The 20,188-nt window shown below is 48.3% G+C and overlaps 1 protein-coding gene across 4 annotated transcripts in view; it reads left to right on the forward strand.

Annotated features, from left to right (window-relative positions):
- FARS2 (phenylalanyl-tRNA synthetase 2, mitochondrial) overlaps positions 1-17,964 on the forward strand; it is a 643,593-nt gene extending 625,629 nt beyond the window's left edge. For all 4 annotated transcript variants that reach the window (XM_003417842.4, XM_023557657.2, XM_023557654.2 and 1 more), the window contains one exon: positions 17,668-17,964. In XM_003417842.4, coding sequence (XP_003417890.1) covers positions 17,668-17,806 — 139 coding nt within the window. In that variant the 3' untranslated portion in view covers positions 17,807-17,964. The remainder of the gene's footprint in view (positions 1-17,667) is intronic.
- Positions 17,965-20,188: the final 2,224 nt, after the last annotated feature.

A 20,188-nucleotide genomic window follows, 5' to 3' on the forward strand; every position in this document is an offset into this window, starting at 1 on the left:
GAGCACTTCTCGCTGAGTTTGAAAATGGACAACTGCAACTCAATAATATTTTAAAATGTTTTATTGACTCTGATGTTTACTGCATTAGAACCTTTCTCCCAAGTTGCTGACAATGGTTGGCTCATGTGACTTCAATATTTCTAAGTAAAGGAGTAACTAGGAGCAAATAGTATAATTTTTGTTTTATTGAGACCTCGAGAGGTTAATAGATTTATCCAAGTAGCGAAGATGTCCAGAGCATCCAAAAAGTTGTGTACTTGAAGCTCCTGCCACTCCTCGTGACCCCAAGCGAAATTGCTTTTTCCCTGCACCACATTTTAGAACAACTCCTTCAAGTTTCATCAAGAGAACAGCTTTATGAAACCTACTACTGCTTTGAAATAGGTCACTGATTCACGGGTCACTGATAGCAGACAATGTCTCCAGCCCAGGATGAGGAGCATAAATTTGGAGGCCATTGGGTGTCTAACTCCATGGCCGACAGTGGACAAGTAACTTCCATAGTATGAGTTAGTTCCTCACCTGCAAATGAGAGGAAATCGTTTCCATTATGATAAGGACTGTTGTAAGAATTAAATGAGATAATGCCTGGTGATTTAGCTGAGTATCTAGGGCTGCAGCAACAAAGAACCACACGGTGGGTGACCTTAAACCATAGACACCTGTCTCACAGTTCTGGAGGCTAGATGTCCAAATCAAGGGGTCAGCAGGACCATGCCCTGGGAGGCTCAAGAGGAAGATCCTTTCTCGTGTCTTCGTCCAGCTTCTAGTAGACCCAGGTGTTCCTTGGCCTTTAGATGCATTTTCATGTGGCCTTCCTTCCTTTGTCTTTCTCTGTCTCTTCTCTAAGGATATGACTCAGATTGGATTAGGATCCACCTTACTACAGTACAATCATGTTAACTGATAACATCTTTAAATACCCTATCTCCAAACAAGGTCATGTTAACGGGTACCAGGGGTTAGGACTTCAACACATCTTTTAGGGGGACACAATTCAATCCATAACACTCAGTGACATCCAATAACCCATTGCCATCGAGTGGATTCCAACTCATAGCGACCCTATAGGACAGAGTAGAACTGCCCCATAGACTTTCCAAGGAGCACTGGTGGATTCAAACTGCCCACCTTTGGATTAGCAGCCATAGCTCTTAACCACTGTGCCACCAGGATTTCCCTCAGTGACGTAGTGACCCATAAATCATAGCCATTATTATCATGAAGTTCCCTGTATGAAACCCCACCTGAGAAACTTCTTTTAGAATATTATGTTTGTGAGTTTTGCTTCCCTAAAAATCCCAGTGCCGTCGTAAAGAACCCAAAAATCGAAGAGGCTTCCTTTCTTTTTGGTGGTTCAGCCCTAATCCAAGTTTATATCTGTGCTAGTTCAACTCTCGCTCTGCAACTCTGCATTCTACACTCCCAGGTCTGACTTCTGACGTCATCGACCTCATATTTTCCCAAGTTTGGATTTTTTATCTTATTCATATTTTCTATTACTTATGATGACAAAATCAGGTATGCTCAAGTGTCTCACACTTAAGACAGAATAGATAATTCAGCCTTCGAAAAGGTTTTTTCCTTTTTTTTTTTTCACCTTTTCTTACGCTTTCTCTGCTGAGTCATATCTACTGAGCAGCTACTTTTTGTGATACACCCACTCATATTTCTAGACATATCCAGGAATTTAATTGGTAAGCAATAATTGTTACTGTTTTAACATCTATGGAATATTATTTCATTAGATAACTTTTCCATGCTAATTTTAGCCCCAAATGTTGTTTGGCCATTTGCAAAACTGAACTCTTTATAATGATAAATTTGAATAGTCATTTGTAATTACAAAATGCTTTAACATCATTGGCTGTCATGAACACTTGGAGGCTCTTCGTGCTTTGCTGTTATAATCGCCACTGGGGGAGAGGGAAACTGAGGCTCCAAGCCGAGCAGGGACTTGCACCAGGGTCACTTGTCATGAAGAGGAGCCCTAGCGTAGGAATTGAGGTTTCTGGCCCCTGGGCCTGCCCACCCCCACTGTAATTCCACAGGAGCAAGTCTTCTCTTTATTTAGAAGGATGTGGTCCCCGAAATGAGCTCCAGTCATAATTTCAGCAAGTGTCACTCGGATGTGTAAATTTTGAGATGAATTCAGACAAAACATTGTGTCTGTGAGCCTCAGTCTCTTCTGTTATAGGATATGGAATGGTTTTATGGAATGGTTTTAAGTCGGCGTCCTTGGAGCCTAGGGATCCTGACGGTGTGCTGGGGGAGGCTGCCACGGGCCAGGGGCAGAGACCAGTCAGTGGGACCCTCAGGCCCATGTCAACTAGAACAGCTTTGTCCCTTCCAGAAGGTGAAAACGGAATCTGTTATGAACAGCCATGACTGCAGTAAGACTGCAGTGTGGTGAGAGCAAACATTCCAGGAGCTTCTGAATTCCAACACACACTATCTCCTCCAAAGAGAACATGCATGCAACTTAATTTGGAGGGTGCAAAAGGCATCAGTGGGAGAGGGTTGGGGTTCTGTTGCTTGTTTTCAAAACAACCTAATCTGTGAACAAGGTTGTCAGCTGGTGGGGCTCACCTGTGCCAGGCACAGTGCTGTTGGCTCCACCTGCGGGACACGCAGAATGGTTTTCTCCACGTCACAGAGGAGAAGACTCCAGCTTAGGGAAGGCACGCACCCCTACCCAGACCCTAGAGCTCAGGAGGAGAAGGGGGTGGGGGAGGCTCAGACCACAGGGCCGTGATACACACTGCTCCCTCTGCTGGGAGAAGTGCCCATCCCCACCCCTCACCACCTCTCACCTGGTTGATTCCTTCCCTCACTCACACACATGAGGAACCTTCTCAGACCCACCTGTCTGGGTTAGTTGGCCTATTACCAGCCTCATAGTACCACGTACCTCTTCTTCATAACCCTCGGCACCCTAACTCTGATTAGTGCCTCTGTCCTGTGCTAGACTGGATGCTCCATGAGGCCAGGTGCACAGTGGGTGTTCAGTGAATGAATAAATGAGCCCTCTCCCCACTCTTACCATCAGTGATCCTGGAAGGCCTGCCAGCTTGCTGTTGTTTTGCTGACGGTAAGTTGGGGAGTTTAAAGGCTGCCATGTAGGAGAAGGACTTGGGAGAACCCAGGGCCGTGTGGGAGGAACCCAGGAAGCCCTTGGTGCTCAGTGTAAAGAGGAGCTCTCTTTACCGCATGGTTGGAGCCAGCAACAGGCTGTTCTAGAAGCCATCCAGCCTGAGTTGGGCAGCTACTTGACCAGTGCTTTGTAGGAAGAAGGCAAGCATGGACTAGAAGATCTTTGCTGTTGTTGTTAGCTGCTGTCAAGTTGGCTCCCGAGTCATGGCAACCCCATACACAGTGGAACAAAATGCTGCTCGGTCCTGAGCCATCCCAATGATCTGTTGTGGATCAGACAGCTGTGATCCCTAGAGTTTTCACTGGATGATTTTCAGAAATAGATTACCAGGCCTTTCTTCCTAGTCCATCTTAGTCTGGAAGCTCACTGAAACCTGTCCAGCATCATAGCAACATGCAAGTCTCTACTGATAGACAGGTGGTAGCTGTGCATGAGGTACACTGGCTGGGTATTAAACTCAGGTCTCCTGCATGAAAGGTGAGAGCCTTACCACTGAACCACCACTGCCCCCATAAAATACCTATAAAGCATGTTACTTGTATCATGAGTAGTCTTTAACTAAGATGTCACTGCTATGCCTAAGCCTAATGTGTTATGGGTATTGGAAACTTATTCTGCTAGCCAAACCACTGTTTTGTCCCTCTCCTCAGTCACTCACTATTTGTCAAGAGATGGCCTTGTAGATTAGGCTCAGAGAGTCCCTTCTTCAAGTATTTGAAAAATAACCCTAAGTCCTTGGAAATGTATATATAAATTTCTCTTAACTAATGTAGAATTCCTTCATAATTAGCTAGACACTGAGTCTTTCTTAAAGTAAATAGCTCATTTCATCCATTACTCACTAAAGAAATAAAAAAAGCTACACCATGTAATACAGTCATGGGTAAATCTACTCATAGATAATGGGGCTAGAATGGATCTATAGCATAATCCTTGGTTGGATTGAAAAAAAAAAACCTGTTGCCATTCCGACTCATAGCAACCTCAGTTGGATAGGACTATTGATACTAGAAGGTGGCATGGCACACCATAATACCTCAGTAGCCCTCTGTTGTTTGGGGGGAATGAGATGTGAAGCTGACTGAGGGCAATCTCTCTATGGAGTGAAACCGCCTAGAGCAAGGCCCTTCCATTCTTTCTTAGGATTCTCTAGCAACCTGTTCCTGGCCTCCTGTGTTTGGTTGATTGCTTAATGATGTATTTTAGGCTGAGACTTCTTAGCCAGGAATGTAAAGCCCTCCCCTGGGACTGACCCAACTTGGCAGCCTCCTGCCTCCCACTTCCCCACTCCAGGCCAGCCACTCTGCGCCTTTCCTTGAGCCTGCCTGTGTGTGCCCTAGATTCATGTCCTTTGACCATGGCAAACTCACATCTCATCCTTCCAGCCCCAGGTCCAATGGCCCCAGTCTGCGAAGCTGTTCTGATCTCCCTGGGCAGGGTCAGCCACTTCTGATACACCCCAGGGCCAAGTAGGCCTCTCCCAATAGGCCAGGCATGCCCTAGAACAGGGTTCCCAGAAATCTTTCTTTCTCGTTGGACCTCTGATACCTGAAGCATACACTCAGCAACTATGTGCTGAAATGAAAGGGGAAAAATACAACTTGTGTTGTTTTGCCGGCTAGAATGCGTTCCTTGCCCCTCACCAGTCAGCCCTACTCATACTCCAAGATCTGATCTACCTTTCTCCCCTGCAGGCCTTCTCTGATCTCCTGAGTTGTTTACAGGCTATGCCATTCATGTACCACCTCACGTTCGTAGCTTTGTGCTGTTGGCTATCTGTTCAGGCGCGGATGTCTTAACTTCCAAGCAGATTGTGATCTGGCCTAATGCTTCTTGGGGTTTGGAAAGCTTCTTCCCCTTACGCGGTCACTGTGCCATGCCCAGAAGAGCCCCTTGATGGGGGTTTCTGTATTGAACAAGCCATTCGTATACGTGTCTTGGCTCCATGACAATGTCTGCCTCATCACAGGTTGATCAGGTTGGACAGGTAGTACTTCACCTACCTCAACTCCTCTGTCTGTAGCCTGACTCACCCACCACAGCGTCAGCACAGTGGGGAAGCAAGCTCGGAATGTGAGGAGTTAAAGTCAGCTTTGTTGACTCTGGCTCAGCAGACTGAGCCAGAGTTAAATCAAATCTCATCCAAATTTTTCACACAACCAAAAAGCACAGAGCTTTTTAAATGGTGCAAAACGAGACATTGTTTCAAGTGTGTTAGAAATGTCTGAGGATCGTGTGAAAGACAGTGGGGCTGTTGAAAAGAATTTGTGAAATAGGGTACACTCTGTCACAGGATGTTGAGTGGGGGCCCTAAAAACACCTTTATGTAACATGCAGGACCACTTAGTTGCTGAGCTAATGAAGTCAAGATAAGCCATCTGGGAAGGACCCTGCCAGGTACACATCAATGCTGTTTTCTCAGATGAGGAAGCTGAGGCTCAGACAATGCATATAAGGCCATTCAGGTCTTTTCTACCTGTCGCCCAAAGTGGGGGCTCTCTCATCTTCAGAAACCAGTTGCTGTTGAGTCGATTCCCCATGTGTGTCAGACTAGGACTGTGCTTCATAGGCTTTTCAGTGGCTGAATTTTTAGAAGTAGATCATCAGGCCCTTCTTCTGAGGAGTCTCTGGGTGGACTTGAACCACCAACCTTTTAGTTTGCACCACCCAGGAACTCCCTCTAATCTTTAACTGCATGAAATAATGATATGGATGGTTGATACAAGCCCAGACCACACTAGGCACTGCATATACTTTTGCATTCAGTCCCTTCGAACACCCTCTGAATTCGTTCTCTGTATCCCTGAAAGGAGGATGCTGGACCAGGATGGGATGAAGCACTGGCCAGGGACCCCGTGGCTGGGAAGGGGTAGCACTTAGGCTGAGCCAAGCTGCACCCCATGCCTCTCCATGAGAAAATCTAGTAGCACAGTCCCCCAGGCAGTCATGTTCCCGTAGACACATAGAAACCAAGGGCAGCTGCGCCCATCGCCTTGGAGGCAGGAGCACAAACTGCCCCTTATGAGGTGCTTGGCATGAGATGCCCACTTGGAGAACCAGGAAAGGTTACAGGGAAGATGGAAGGAAAACCTAGGGGTGCTTTGAAACATCCCTGAGGACATGGTGAGTGTTTGATGTTAAGAAGCATTTCTTGCCTGCAAAATGCATGTCCCTGAGGAGCTCCTGAGGAGGCCCGAGTGGGAGGCGTGTGAGAGCCAGCCTCTGTGCCTGCCTACCTGGCACGGCTCTCTCCGGTCCTGGCTCTCCACGACTGGGGGCTAGGGTGCGCTGTTGTTCCCATGGCAGCAACTGTCAGAGGAGCCATCTGGTGTGGTTTCTGGTGACTGACTCCAAGAACAGAAATCCCTATGGAAAGATGTCACAACAGCAGAGTGGCTGTCAGAGGCAGCTCCTGTCTTTGCACTGTGAGCCGGGGGCTCAGCTCAGTGTGGCCCACCACAGGCCTGTTCCGAGACCGCTTAGTGTGGCGAGTATGCATGTATGGAGGCAGGGAGGGACCAAAGGTGTCCACATTGTCTGAATCACAACCCAAGACCCAGCTTGTCACAGATGCTTTCTTCGTGGGCCCTGTGTGCTGCCCCTACCCTCACCAGGCTCGCTCATGTCCATCTCTCACCAGTGCCTCTTCTGTGGGTGCCTTAGCCAGCCTGGCCATTCCTCCCACCCAGGGCCTCCTCTCTGCCATTGCCTGCAGGCACAAAGGCATTGACTGTGGCACCTCTGCTGTCCTCTGCACACAGCAAGTGTTAGAGCCAGAAGGAACCATGTAGACCAGCCCTCATCCCCTGGAGGAAGAAGTGGAGCCGGTCAAGGCCAAACGAGGGCTCACACGCAACGCGGTCTCCTGCCTCCAGGCTTGTGCTCTCTCCATTACATTAACCCAGGGAGGCCTTCTTCCCTAGGAAACCCACAGCTGTTCATTAGAAAGAGCTGTGTAGAGTCATCGGCTCCTTGTTCTTTGTGTCAGAATTCCACTGCTCCTCTTCCCTTTTGACTTTTTACAAATGTATATATGTAGGGAAGGTAAAGGGGAAATTTAGTTTCCAGACCACTTACCTACATCCTGCCCAATTCTGAGCAGCAGTTTGTCACGCTGCCTGATTTTCACTCCTGCCTTCACTGTTGCAGTCAAGGCTAACTAACCTGCTCAGCGTGCTGTAGGGAGGAAGCCTGGCCTGCCGGTCAAGAGTCAGATTCCAAGCCCATAGAGGATGTTAAAAGAAACTCATAGGAAGCACAAGTCCAGAGTTTCATTCCTCTCTCCATAAGCCCCATTGAGGAAGGAGAAAGACAAAGACGGGCCCACTACAGGACATAGCAGCAGCTCTGGGCCAGGCTCTCTACATATCCCTCTGTGTACACCCCCCATCAGCCCGGGCCCCCAGGAAGCAAGTGTGGTTACCTTACTTTATAGGTAAGGCCTCTGAGGCTTGAGGGCTTAATTGAACTGCCCCATATCATGTAGGTAGAAAGGGCAGATAGGGATTGGAACCCAGGGTTCTGTAACCACAGACTTTGTGCTGTTCTCCACCCGACCGCACCCTACTTTATTTTGTATGTGCAGGGGTGCCATGAACAAATGTTCCCTCCTGCCCTCCCTCTCCCCTCACCCTCTTTCTACCCCCCACCCTCCATCTCCCCCACCCTCCTCTCTCCCTCAACCTCCCTCTCCTCCACCCTCCCCCTCCCCTACCTTTCCCTTGCCCCCATCCTCCCTTTCCCCCTGCCCTTTCTCTCCCCCATCCTCCCTCTCCCCCCTGCCCTCCTTCTCCACCCCCACCCTCCCTCTCCCTCTCCCTTTATACTGTTTCTCAGAGTCAAACACTGGGATGAGAGTGGCCCATGAAGGCACTGTGTCTTGAAGCTCAGGGTCATCAGGGCTGCTCCCTTGTGGGCTTCAGACTGAGCTCCTGCCTCATCCCAAAACCAGTGAACCAGTTACTGTCAACCCTGACTCTTGGTGACCCCATGTGTGTCAGAGAAGAACTGCCCCTTAGGGTTTCCAATACCTAATTTTTCAGAAGTAGATCACCAGGCCTTTCTTCCGAGGTGCCTGTAGGTGGACTCAAACCTCCAACCTTTCAGTTAGCAGACAGGTGTGCTAACCAGGGCCTCAAATTCATGTGAGCCAGGAAGACCTGTTTGTTTCTCTGAAAACAGAGCCTGCCCCTTGATGGCTCTTCTCACCTGTTGAGTGGTCTCTGACCTAAAGAGGTGACATCTGCAATGACTCCTGGTCACAAGTGATCTACTCTGGGAGGTGTCGAATTCACAATCCAAAAGCCAGAAGTGACTGCACTTGCCACAGAGGAGAAAGCAGAGCACTCACATATGTGCTGCGCGAGCTGGGCTTGGACTGGATCCCAGGAAATGGCTTTAGGTTGAGGCTGGAGCCAGTTTGGTTGTCAAGGTGAACCAAGTGGTTGTGTAATAGAAGTATTTCCGCCCTCGCTGTCACTCTGACCCATTGTTCCTTCTTTCCAGTGAGACTGGATTAAGTAGTTTTAGAAAGTCCATTACTGGCCACACTTTAAGCTGGAGAGCAGCAATAAATACTTTAAGCAATACTTTTGGCACTAGTTACTTTTATCGTCCCACCACCCATCTGTCAGTTTGCATGTTGCTATGATGAAGAAAGCTATGCCACTAGTATTTTAATACCAGCAGGGTCACCCACGGTGGACAGGTTTCAGTGGAGCTTCCAGACTAAGACTATGGAGAAAGACCTGGCAATCTACTTCTGAAAATTAGTCAGTGAAAACCCTATGGATCACAACAAAACATTGCCCAATATAGGGCTGGAAGATGAGGCCCCTAGGCTAGAAGGCACTCAGAGTACACAGTGGCTGCAACAATGGACTTAAGCATACCAGCGATTGTGAAGATGGCACAGGACCAGGTAACATTTCATTTTTTTGTACGTGGGGTCACCGTGAGTCAGAGCTGACTCAACAGCAACTAACAACAACAAGTTTTATTATTTAGTTGGTCAGGAAGAAAAACAAGAAAGAACTGAAAAAGGACCCCTTTTAAACATTCATGTCAGTCATCCTTTCTTCACCTCAGGCTATACACAGCACCTAGCAGTGCTTTCCTTTGGTGTGAGGTAGGGCTTTGGGAGCGGAGGCGGCAAAGTGCGTGCTCTCTCCTGCTGGTGCACCCATCATCCAGCCCGGCTCTTCCACCAGTCCACATGGGGCTGCCCTCCGGCCCTGGCTTCTGGTCACTGCACCAGCAGCCGGAAGTGTGCAGGGTGGCAGGGTTTGGTGGGCCTTAGCAATCACAGCAAAAGTCAGCTGGGGGAGAAGTTGGAGTCCTGGTTCTTGTTCCAGATCTAGGCTGACTGTCAGGATGGAATCTGATGGGCAGCCAGTGTGAAGGGAAGGAGACAGGGGCACAGGGACGGCAGTGCACCATGGCCTTGTGGAGACCCAGCTCATCATGGGTGAGGATGGGCTGTTTAATGGCCCATTTCTGCACTGAAAGGTAAGCCCCTAGAGGCCAGGATGTTCAGCTGTTCGTTTTGTGTGCCTTATATCCCCTGCACCATGCTAGACAGACAGACAGACAGATAGACGGTGGAACCTGTAAGAGCAGGAACTTGATGGGACTGCCTTGTTTTTCCAGGTCTTGCAAGTTTTCTGCCTTTGACAGGGTGCAGTCTTACCATTTCTCTATCACTGGTTTTAGTGGAAAATATTTGAACTTTCCATCTCTGACAGGTTTTCACCTTACACAGGTTCCAGCTTTTGCAGGTTTTACTGTGCATACATGCATACATACAAACATACATACCTACCTGCCGTGAAACTGACTTCGACTCATGGCGACCTAATGTACAATAGAACGAATGTCGCCTGGTCCTCCATCAGCCTCACAATTACCAGCATTTTCAAGTCTATCATTGCGGCCACTGTGCCAGTCCATCTCACCGAAGGTCTGTCTCGCCCGCACTGGCCCTCTACTTTATCAAACTTCATGATGTCCTACTCCAGCAATTGATTCCTCCTGGCGATGTTCCAGAGCCAGCAAGTCAGACAGTGTTCTGTTGTGAAAACCTGCCCACCATGTGTGACCCTGCTGGTATTTGAAATACAAGTAGCATAGCTTTCAGCATCATAGCAACACACAAGCCACCACAGTACGAGAAATTGACAGGCGGGCAGTGGGCTAGACAAATAATACCATGTAAGTGCTTATGGGGAGTATCAGAGAAAAAAAAACTATCTTCTGAGGAGCAAATCTCTGGAGTAAAGGAGGTTGTATGCGGAATGTGGCATGATAACTTTATTGTGCACTACCATCGAGTGGTGGTGAAGTCCAAGTCCTCTGAAGCTGTAGGGCCCTAACAGGCAGTGGTTCTCCACTCAGCCTCCTGCCTGGTGACTGCAGGACCTCAGGAAGACCACTGACCGCCAGATGTGAGCTGCTTGAGGGCAGATCCTAGGTTCCATTCATGTACTTATCTCTGTTTAGTTCAGTTCTAGAACATAATATTTGTTGAATGACCAAATGAGTCTACGAAGTAGAAGAGTTGAGCTAGCGATCACTGAAGCCCCTTGCAGTTGAAGCATTCTAAGATTCTTAACCCAAATCGTTGTAAAATAAAATTCAAGCTCCAACCAGTAACCAACTCATTTTGGCTAATATGTCCACGCAGTGAAAGTCCAGCACCAAAAGGAATTTTTAGGCTCTCTCCTATAAAACTTGGTAATGGGCAATGTAGCTGACTTTTGCAACTGAATGTGAAGAAAACAAAAATCCTCACAACTGGACTTACAAACAACATCATGATAAATGGAGAAGAAATTGAAGTTGTCAAAGATTTCAGTCTACTTGTTTCAACAATTATGTCCATGGAAGCAGCAGTCAAGGAACCAAATAATGTATTACATTGAGCAAATCTGGTATAAAAGACCTATTTATAGTTTTTTTAAGCAAAGATGTCACTTTAATGTCTAAAGTGCATCTGATCAAAGCCATAGTCTTTTCAGTTGCCTTTTATTCATACAAAAGTTGGATAGTGAAAAGGGGAGACAGAAGAAGGATTGATAACGTTGGTGAAGAATATTGAATATACATGCCACGGACCACCAGAAGAACGAACAAATCAGTCTTAGAAGATACACAACCAGAATGTTCCTTAGAAGCAAGGATAACAAGACTGGCTCCCTTACTTTGGGCACATCACCTGGAAAGACCAACACTAGAAAAGGACATCATGTAGAGGGTCAGCAAAAATGAGGGAAACCTTCAATGAGATGGATTGACACAGTAGCCAAAATAACAGGCTCATACATACCAATGATCATGAACATGCACAGGACCAGACAGTGTTTTATTCTGCTATACATGGGTCACCATGAGTTGGAGCTGACTCCATGGCAAGTAACAACCACTGTTGGCTTTGCCTGTGAGTAGAGTCTGTGACTGGTGGTGTAGTGGTTAAGTGCTACGGCTGCTAACCAAAGGGTTGGCAGTTCAAATCTGCCAGGTGTTCCTCAGAAACTCTATGGGGCAGTTCTACTCTGTCCTATAGGGTCGCTATGAGTCGGAATCGACTTGACTGCCCTGGGTTTTTTGGGTTACAGGCTGTGAAGTACATCAGAGAGTACTTGTATTTGCCTTTAAAGCTCCCAGTTGTAAATGCAGCACTCTGTCTTCCTCAAGGTGGACCTCTCTTCCTGAAGGTCATGTCCAGCTCCTCAGGAAGAGAAGCTGTAGCCATAGCCCCCACCTCCCTCTCCACACTCTCCTCACAGCCCTTTAATTCCCAGCTCACTGCTTTGGTTTCCAGCCCACCTCTTACTGACGCTATAGTCAGGAAAGGCCTCTACTGAATGTCCCTGTCCACTGCCCTCATTGTTCCGTCATCACCGTGAGTGGGAGCCAACTCAACAGCAAGCAACTAACAGCAACAATGGGGGTCATGCCAGGTGAAATACTCAGAAACTTCAGGCTAAAAGGAGTCCCTGGGTGGTGCAAATGGTTAAGCACTTAGCTACCAACTGAAAGGTTGGTGGTTTGAATCTACCCAGAGGCATTTCGGAAGAAAAGTCTGATGATCTACTTCCAAAACTTCAGCCATTGAAAACCCTGTGGAGCACAGTACTACTGTAACACACATGGGGTCTCCATGAGTTGGAATCAGCTCAGTGGCAACTGGTTTTTCCTTTATTTTACCTTTTTGGGGAGGGAGAGTTAAAAGGGGCTACACTGGGTGATGCCAGAGAGTTGAAAGAGCTCTAATTCAGACGTGTGGGGCTGACTTCAGCTACTGGGACACTGGGGGCATCCCTCCCATAGAGAAATCCATTTTCTTGCTATTCCTTTCTAAGCTGCAAGATTCCCCACTCCATCACTCTGGGGTTTTCATGGACAGGCCGCTCTTCAAGCGTGGGGAGATCTGGGTGCTACGCCAGGCTCCACTCATAACCAGTTACCAGCTTCACTCCCGTCAGTTCTCCAGCACGCAAGGAGGATGGGAGTGTGCCCTGCCCCCTGAAAGCTCCAGGCAGAAGTTTCTAGAGAATAAGGAAAAAGAAACCCTCACTATGTCCATCAATGTTAGGAACCTGGTTGATTTTCCATTGAATCTTTTGAAATAATATTTAATTTCTCTCAATTTATAAAATTAATCCATATGTTTATGATTCATTTTCACTTAACTCATCAAAATGTTTTCTAAAAGCTGTTTCAATCTCAAGCATTCTTACAGGGGCCTCTTTTGAAGTGTGTAGAAACAGGATGATACTTTTTTTTCCATTCATTTTCAGTTGGAAATCTCACCTTTTAGGCGGCCATGTTACCAGCTCTCAGCTAGCAGGTACCTGAGTGAACCAACTAGAAAATAAAGAAATCTTCCTCCTCTGGAGCCTCACATCTTAGAAACCTAGTGTTTTGCAGCACCTCTCCTTTAAGATGCAAGCAGGAAAGAAAGGCTGTCTTCTGCACGTGGGAGGCCAGGGAGAAGGGTCTCCAGTCTAGACTGGGCAGTCAGGGCTGCACCTCCGCCTCTGGCCACTGTGGCTACAGGTTCCCACCCAGCAGGGCAGGCCTCCCACCCTCCAGCAATACTGGGGGCCCATCCAGCCTGCCTGGCAGGGAAGCCCCTTGGAGCTTGTCCATAGAGCATGTGTACCAGGCTCTGCGGCTTCAAGGTTTTCCCTGAGGACGGAGTTCTGCAAAGCCTTTCATGCCTGGGACTCAGGAAGAGTGGGGCTCGGCCGGCCCCTACCAACAGCTGCCGCTGCTCTTGCAGCATTCACTGCTCTCTGTGTTTATAAAATTATGAAAAGAGGTCACTGTTTTGAGTTCTCATAGCGGGCTGGGTGTTGTGCTAAGTGCTTGACATGCTTTATCTTCGGGGTCTCATTTGAACAGTCCCGTGAAGTCGACACAATGATTTTCCACATTTCATAAATAAAGAAACGGAGGCCCAGTTAAACAGCTAGCCAGGGGTGCACAGGTGGGAAATGGTAGTGCTGCCCTTAAACCCAGGCAGCTTACCCCAGGGCCTGCCCCACCCCTTGACACAGCTGCCCCCTCTGCTAGGGAGATGGGAAGAGCCTGGCAAGGTTCCGGAATTGTTGGTTGCTGCTCTCTGGTGCCTCATGGCCCATCCGTCTGTCCCATCACCGTCAGAGGCAGCAGTAGGGAGGAGGAACGAGGGGCTGCACACAGGCAAGGGCCGTGGGAACTCAGCAGGGCACAGGAAGCCCACATCCACCCATGCACTGCAAAGCTGTGGCACGCCCCACTCAGGGGACACATGCACGTTCCTTCAGCAGACTTTAGCCTGCGCTTACTGTGTGTCAGACATTGCTCTGGGCACAGAGGTGAGGGTGGAACAGGACAGTCAGCCCTGGGTTTGGGAGAGCACATGAGGGGACAGTGGATGACAGGTTGGGGCAGACAGGGAGACCAGCACTCCGCAGTGCCCAGACCCACTAGTGCCCACCAGGGCAGATCCACATGCCTTTTTCTTTTTAATAGAACAGCCTTATTGAAATATGGAGCTCTGGTGGTGCAATGGTTTAGAGCTACAGCTGCTAACCAAGGTCAGCAGTTTGAATTCACCAGCCATTCATTAGAAACCCTTTGCAGCAGTTGTCCTCTGTCCTATAGATTCACTATCAGTCAGAATCAACTCACTGGCGACAGGTTTTGGTATTGAGATACAATTCACATACCATATAGCCATTTAAACGTACACTTCAGCAGTTCGTAGTATATTCACAGAGCTGTGCAACCATCACCATGATCTAATTCCAGAACATTTTCATAAGCCCAAAAGAAACCTCTTACCCCATTAGCAGTCATTTCTCATTCCTCTCAACCCCCCAGCCCTGGTAACCACTAACCTACTTTCCATCTCTATAGATTGGCCTATTCTGGACATTTCACGTAAATAGAATCACACGGTATGTGGTCTTTTGTGTCTGGCTTTTTTCATTTATCATGTTTTCAGGGTTTATCTATGTTGTAGCATGTGTCAATACTTCAGCTCTTCTTATGGCCAAATAATACCCCATTGTGTGGATAGAACACATTGTGTTTATCCATATTTAGCAGTTGATGAACGCTTGGGTTATTTACACTTTGTGGCTATTAAGAATAAAGCTACGATGAACATTTGTGTATAATGTGGTCATATGTTTTCATTTCTCTTGGCTGTATACCTAGGAGTGAATTCCTGCACCTTATGGGAATCCTATGTTTAACTTTTTGAGGAACCGCTAAACTGTTTTCCAAAGCAGTTGCATTCCTACGAGCATTATACGAGGGTTCCAATTTTTCTACATCCTCGCCAATACTTGTTATTGTCTGTCTTTTTTATCGTAGCCATCCTAGTGGTTGTGAAGTGATATCTCATTATGGTTTGGATTTGTATTTACCTAACGACTAATGCTGTTGAGCATCGTTTCATGTTTTTATTGGTCATTTGTATGTCTTTTTCGGAGGAATGTCTATTCATGTCCTTGGCCCATTTCTGTGTTATTCGTCTTTTTATTGTTGAATAGTAAGAGTTCTTTATATACTCTAGCTACAAGTCCCTTATCAGATATGTGATTTGCACTGCAAATATTTTCTCCTGTGGGTTGTCTTTTCATTCTTTTCATGGTATCCTATGAGACACAAAAGTTTTAAAATTTTGATGAAGTCCCATCTAGTTTTTCTTTTGTTGCTTGTGCTTTTGGTGTTATGTCTCGGAAGATTTTGCCTAACCCAGGGTCATGAAGATTTACTCCTCTGTTTTCTTTTTAAAGTGTTATAGTAGTTTTAGCTCTTACATTTAGGTCTATGATCCATTTTGAGTTAATTTTTTGTATGGTGTGAGGAAGGGGTTCATGTTCATTTTTTGTATGTACCTATCCAGCTGTCCCAGCACCATTTGTTGAAAAGACATTTTCCATTGAATGGTCTTGGCACCCTGTCAAAAACCAATGACTATAACTGAGCGATTGGGTTTTGAATGGAATAAGACAGCACTTGATGCAGTGGGTTTTGGGGTGCATTGCTTCACCAGCTCTCACTCCTGGAGTGCCTCTCAGTCTCACCTCTGAGCCAGGTTTCTCTGCCTGGCTGGCAGTTTGGTACCTGGATGGCTTGTGTATCAGGGCGTCAAGTAAAGAGAAATGGGGGCTCTTGGGGCAGCTTAGCAGCAATGCCTTCCCAGCACTCAGGACCCACCTCCAGACATGCGGATTGAGCAGAGCCCTGGGCCTGAGATTAGCTGAACAGCTGGTATCAGGTGCAAGAACAGAGCAAGTGATGTGATTTCAGGAATCCCAAAGAAGCTCCTAAAGGAGGGGCCTTCTCCCCTCTAGACATGGTGACTGTAACACTCACCAGTGACATCGTCCTAGGCTGATCCAAACAGGGGCCCTGTACCCACCTGAAAGCAGGTAACCCTGTGAGCCACAGCACCCTACATCCTGTAAGCATATCCTTCCTGAAAGGGGCTCAGAGATGACCACCCCCAGGTGGGGAAGAGAAGGGAAGAGGTGCGGGGAGAGGAGGTGAAGAGCAGATTTGGAGGCTAGGACCCAAGGCCGGCTCTTCGTGTATCAGGTGTGTCTGAACCAGCCAAGGTCTCTGCCTTGCAAACAAAGGGAGGAGAGAAGAGAAAACAAAGGGAGCAGATTCCTGGAGTTCTGGGTGTCCTCTGGAAGCAAAGGCTTTGGATCCAGGGGTGATGGTGGGAATTAGCAGGTGTTCAGGTAGGGGTGAGGATGTGGCATGGGGTGAAGCCACCAGCAGCCCTTTGCCCAGGGGCCCTGGCATTGTTAAAGTCCAGCCTTCACCTGCCGACAGCACCAGCCCTTCTGGTAGGGCCGGGAACTGTCCAGCCCACACCTTCCAGAGGAGAACAGCCAGGCCCACTTATTTGCTGTTTCTTCACTCCAGGTGGAGGAAGGGTGTGAGGTGACTCTGCTGTGTCTGGGGACGAGAAAAGAGGATTCCGTGGATTCTGAAGTTGAACAAGCCTCCCCCTCCCCATATCAAAGAGAAACATAAGTGCCCAGAGAGGGGAGGTGGCAGGCCCCTGGCTGCCCAGCCAGGGAAGGCAGCTCAGGGCAGCAGCTCAGGTCTTCCCACATGTAGCCCAGGGTCTTCCTAATGAGGTCTCAGAAACTGCGGTGCAGATAGAGGCCTTACACTTAGCCAGTCCACATACTCCAGAACTGCCCAGTTATTCTGCAAAAGCCAGTCAGCACCGCCATGGTAAAAGCAGAGGATTAAACATGTGTCCAGAAGGCACAGTGAGTCCTTCCCACAGCCTGCAGGGGTGTGAGAGAGGGGCATCGCTCAGCCTGTGGGTGGTCAGGGCCCTGTGGCCAGGCTTAGGCCTGGAGCAGACACACGGTCACTGTCACGTGATTGTCTCTGTGACATGAGGAAGGTGGGGTTCCTAACCCTGTCTGCTGGGCACAGCCACTTGGGCGTCGTCCTACCTCTCAGCGCATCTAGGGCCCAACTCTCAGTCAGCGTGTCCATAGCCCACCTCTCAGTCAGCATGTCCATGGCCCACCTCTCAGTCAGCGTGTCTGGGACCCACCTCTCAGTCAGCGTGCCCAAGGCCCACCTCTCAGTCAGCACATCTAGGGCTCACCTCTCAGTCAGCATGCCCATGGCCCACCTCTCAGTCAGCACATCTAGGGCTCACCTCTTAGTCAGCACATCCAGGGCCCACCTCTCAGTCAGTGTGTCCAGGGCCTGGCCTAGGAAATTGCTTTTAAGAAACTTCCCAGGGTCCAGTGGGAGCCAGCAGCCTAGATTATCCAAGGCTAACACTTCCTTAAGCACCATCCTCCCACAAAGAATTTAGAAGGTGCAAATTATTAGGGGAAAGTGATACTTCTGTGTGGTGGTGGGGTCATGCCTGAAGTTCTCCAAGATATGGAGGTCTGGTCCTCACGGGCAAAGGTCCTCCCGCTGCCAAGGCCTCTGGGCCACCCACTCACTGCCTTCTCTCTTCTGTTTTCTAGGACACTCAAGACCAGCCACTGCTACCGCATCACCTACCGACACATGGAGCGGACACTGACACAGCAGGAGGTACAGGGCATCCACCAGGCCATGCAGGAGGCCGTCGTGCGGGTGCTGGGTGTCGAGGGCAGGTTCTGATACCGCCACTCCACCAGCCACGGGCCTTTCATGGCTGAAAGATTCACCACCAAAAAATAAAACGATACTGTTCTTCAGCAGGGGCATCAAGCATCTTTTGATAAATGGGTCAGTATTAGGACTTTCAGAACATAAAGGATCACTCTTGAGAAACTGTTGACATAGTATTTGTCTTTTATTTGGGGAGAGGGGAGAAAGGAGTAATAATGTAAGCGATCCCTCCGATCCCTCCATTCCTTTCAAAAGTGCTTTGCCTGTTGGCGCTCAACATTGTTAATTGGTCCCTGGGTTCCATTAAAGTATAAATACCAGGCATTATTTCTTGCCTGACAGGCTTTTCCATCTACTTAATGAGCAAAGACCAACAGAAGCATCAGGAACTCCAGATAGGGAGGTTTTTGTGTCAGCTTCCCTTCCTTTCTCCCTTCTCTCTCATTCTGGTTTTTAAAGGGCAGACTTCAAAGAGAGCACTAATGAAATGCCAAGTCTCCCCTCAAAAGCTAAGGGCGTTGTGCCTGTCTGTGGAGGCCAGATATTTATTTGCTTTTCATAAACCAGGGCTGGGAGTCAGGCCCCTGGCCCCAGGGCGTGGGCTTTCTCTGCCTTTTGCCCCACTGGCAAGGCAGAAAAGGAGAGCAGATGCCCCGGGCTCTTTGAGGCCCAGAGCAGGGCCAGGTCCTTGAACTCCCTCGGAGTTTTGTTTCTTAACAGGAGGCCTGGCTTCCAGTGACCTTTAAGGAAGAACATAGCTTTGATGTCCCCTCCCCATCCCAGGCCTTTGTAGTTAGTCTGCTCCATTCAGGAGCAGGTTTCTAATCAGATTTCCTCCCTGGCATGGTGCTGGTGCCAATGGAGGACCACAAGTGCCAGATTTGATGAGGGACAGCCATTAGCCAGCCAGGCAGTGGTAGGTGGGTGGGCAGCTGCTTTCTGGAGGGAAGGAATGGGACTTAGTGTCATTTGCCTATAATCAATTTGGAATTTTCACTCGGCTTTCCAAAGGAATTTGGGAAGTCCAACCCCAAGTCTCGCATCAAGCCAGGAAACAAACCGCTGTCCAGGGTCCTTGAGCTCAAATCAGCAAACGTTTTTCAGATGCTATACTTGCACCGTGAGCTTCTGTGCAGGAGACCTGGTTCGGTCCCTGGCCAACGCACCTCATGCACAGCCACCACCCATCTGTCAGTGGAGGTTTGTACATTGCTACAGTGCTAAACAGATTTCAGTGGAGCCTCTAGACTAAAACTAACTAGGAAGAAAAGCCTGGCAATCTATATCTAAAAGTCAGCCAGTGAAAACCCCACAAATCACAATGGTCCAACCTACAACCTATCATAGGAGTGGTGCAGGACAGGACAGTTTCATTCCATTAACGCACCGGGTTGCCATGAGTTGGGGACTGACTGGACTCAGTGGCAGCTACAACAACAACATACTTGTACCAAGTTCTATACTAGGGCTTCGGGGAGGCTAACAGCCCTGAGGGTTCACAGAGGGCTTTCATGATAATTCCTCTCAACACTCCATAAAATATAATCTACTGTTATCTAAATTTTACAAATGAATCAACGGCTTGGAGAAGTCATGGAACTTGACCAGGAAGATAACCAGGAAGTGGCAGGACTCACACTCAAGCCTTCTCCCCCGTGTTAAAAATTTCTATCTAAACAGAAGTTTGATGGTTATAGATTCTGCATCTCCCTCCTGCCCTCTGATCCTTAAGGTTGTGTGTCAACTTGGTTGGACCATGGTTCTCAGTGGTTTGGCAGTGATGATGAAGTTTGGCAGTCATATAATGACGTAATCACCTCCATGACGAGATCTGAGATAGTGTGATCACCTCCACAATGAGATCTGCTATAAGCAGCCAGTCAGTCAAAAGGGAGTTTCCTTGGGGGTTCATTCTGTATCCAATATATGTGGACATTCTGGCAAAGCTAGCTAGCTTTTGCTCTGCTCTGGATCCCGCATTTGGCTTCTCAGCATCTGACCTCCAGTTCTTGGGACTTGGACCAGAAGCCTGCAATCTGACCTATGGATCTTGGGTTTGTCAGCCCCTGCACCTACGTGTGTCAGGAGAAGCCTCCAGCCTGGTGCCTGACCCACAGACTGGGAACTTGCCAGCCTCTACAACCATGTGAGCCATTTCCTTGAGATAAATCCCTCTCTCTCTCTCTCTCTGTATATATATGTATAAACACACACATTTCACTGGTTTTGCTTCTCTAGAGAACCCAGCCTAAGACATGGCCCTTTAGGCCTTCGTTCTGTTTATGTAAGAACTCTGGCTGGCATGGGCTCGTCCAGACTTCCATGGAGCTCTGCTCTCGCTGGCTGACGCTTGTGCCCAAAGAGAGCCCGCCCTACTACCAGGGAGCCCAA

This window comes from Loxodonta africana, chromosome 1, assembly GCF_030014295.1.
Source record: "Loxodonta africana isolate mLoxAfr1 chromosome 1, mLoxAfr1.hap2, whole genome shotgun sequence".
NCBI classification, from domain to species: domain Eukaryota; kingdom Metazoa; phylum Chordata; class Mammalia; order Proboscidea; family Elephantidae; genus Loxodonta; species Loxodonta africana.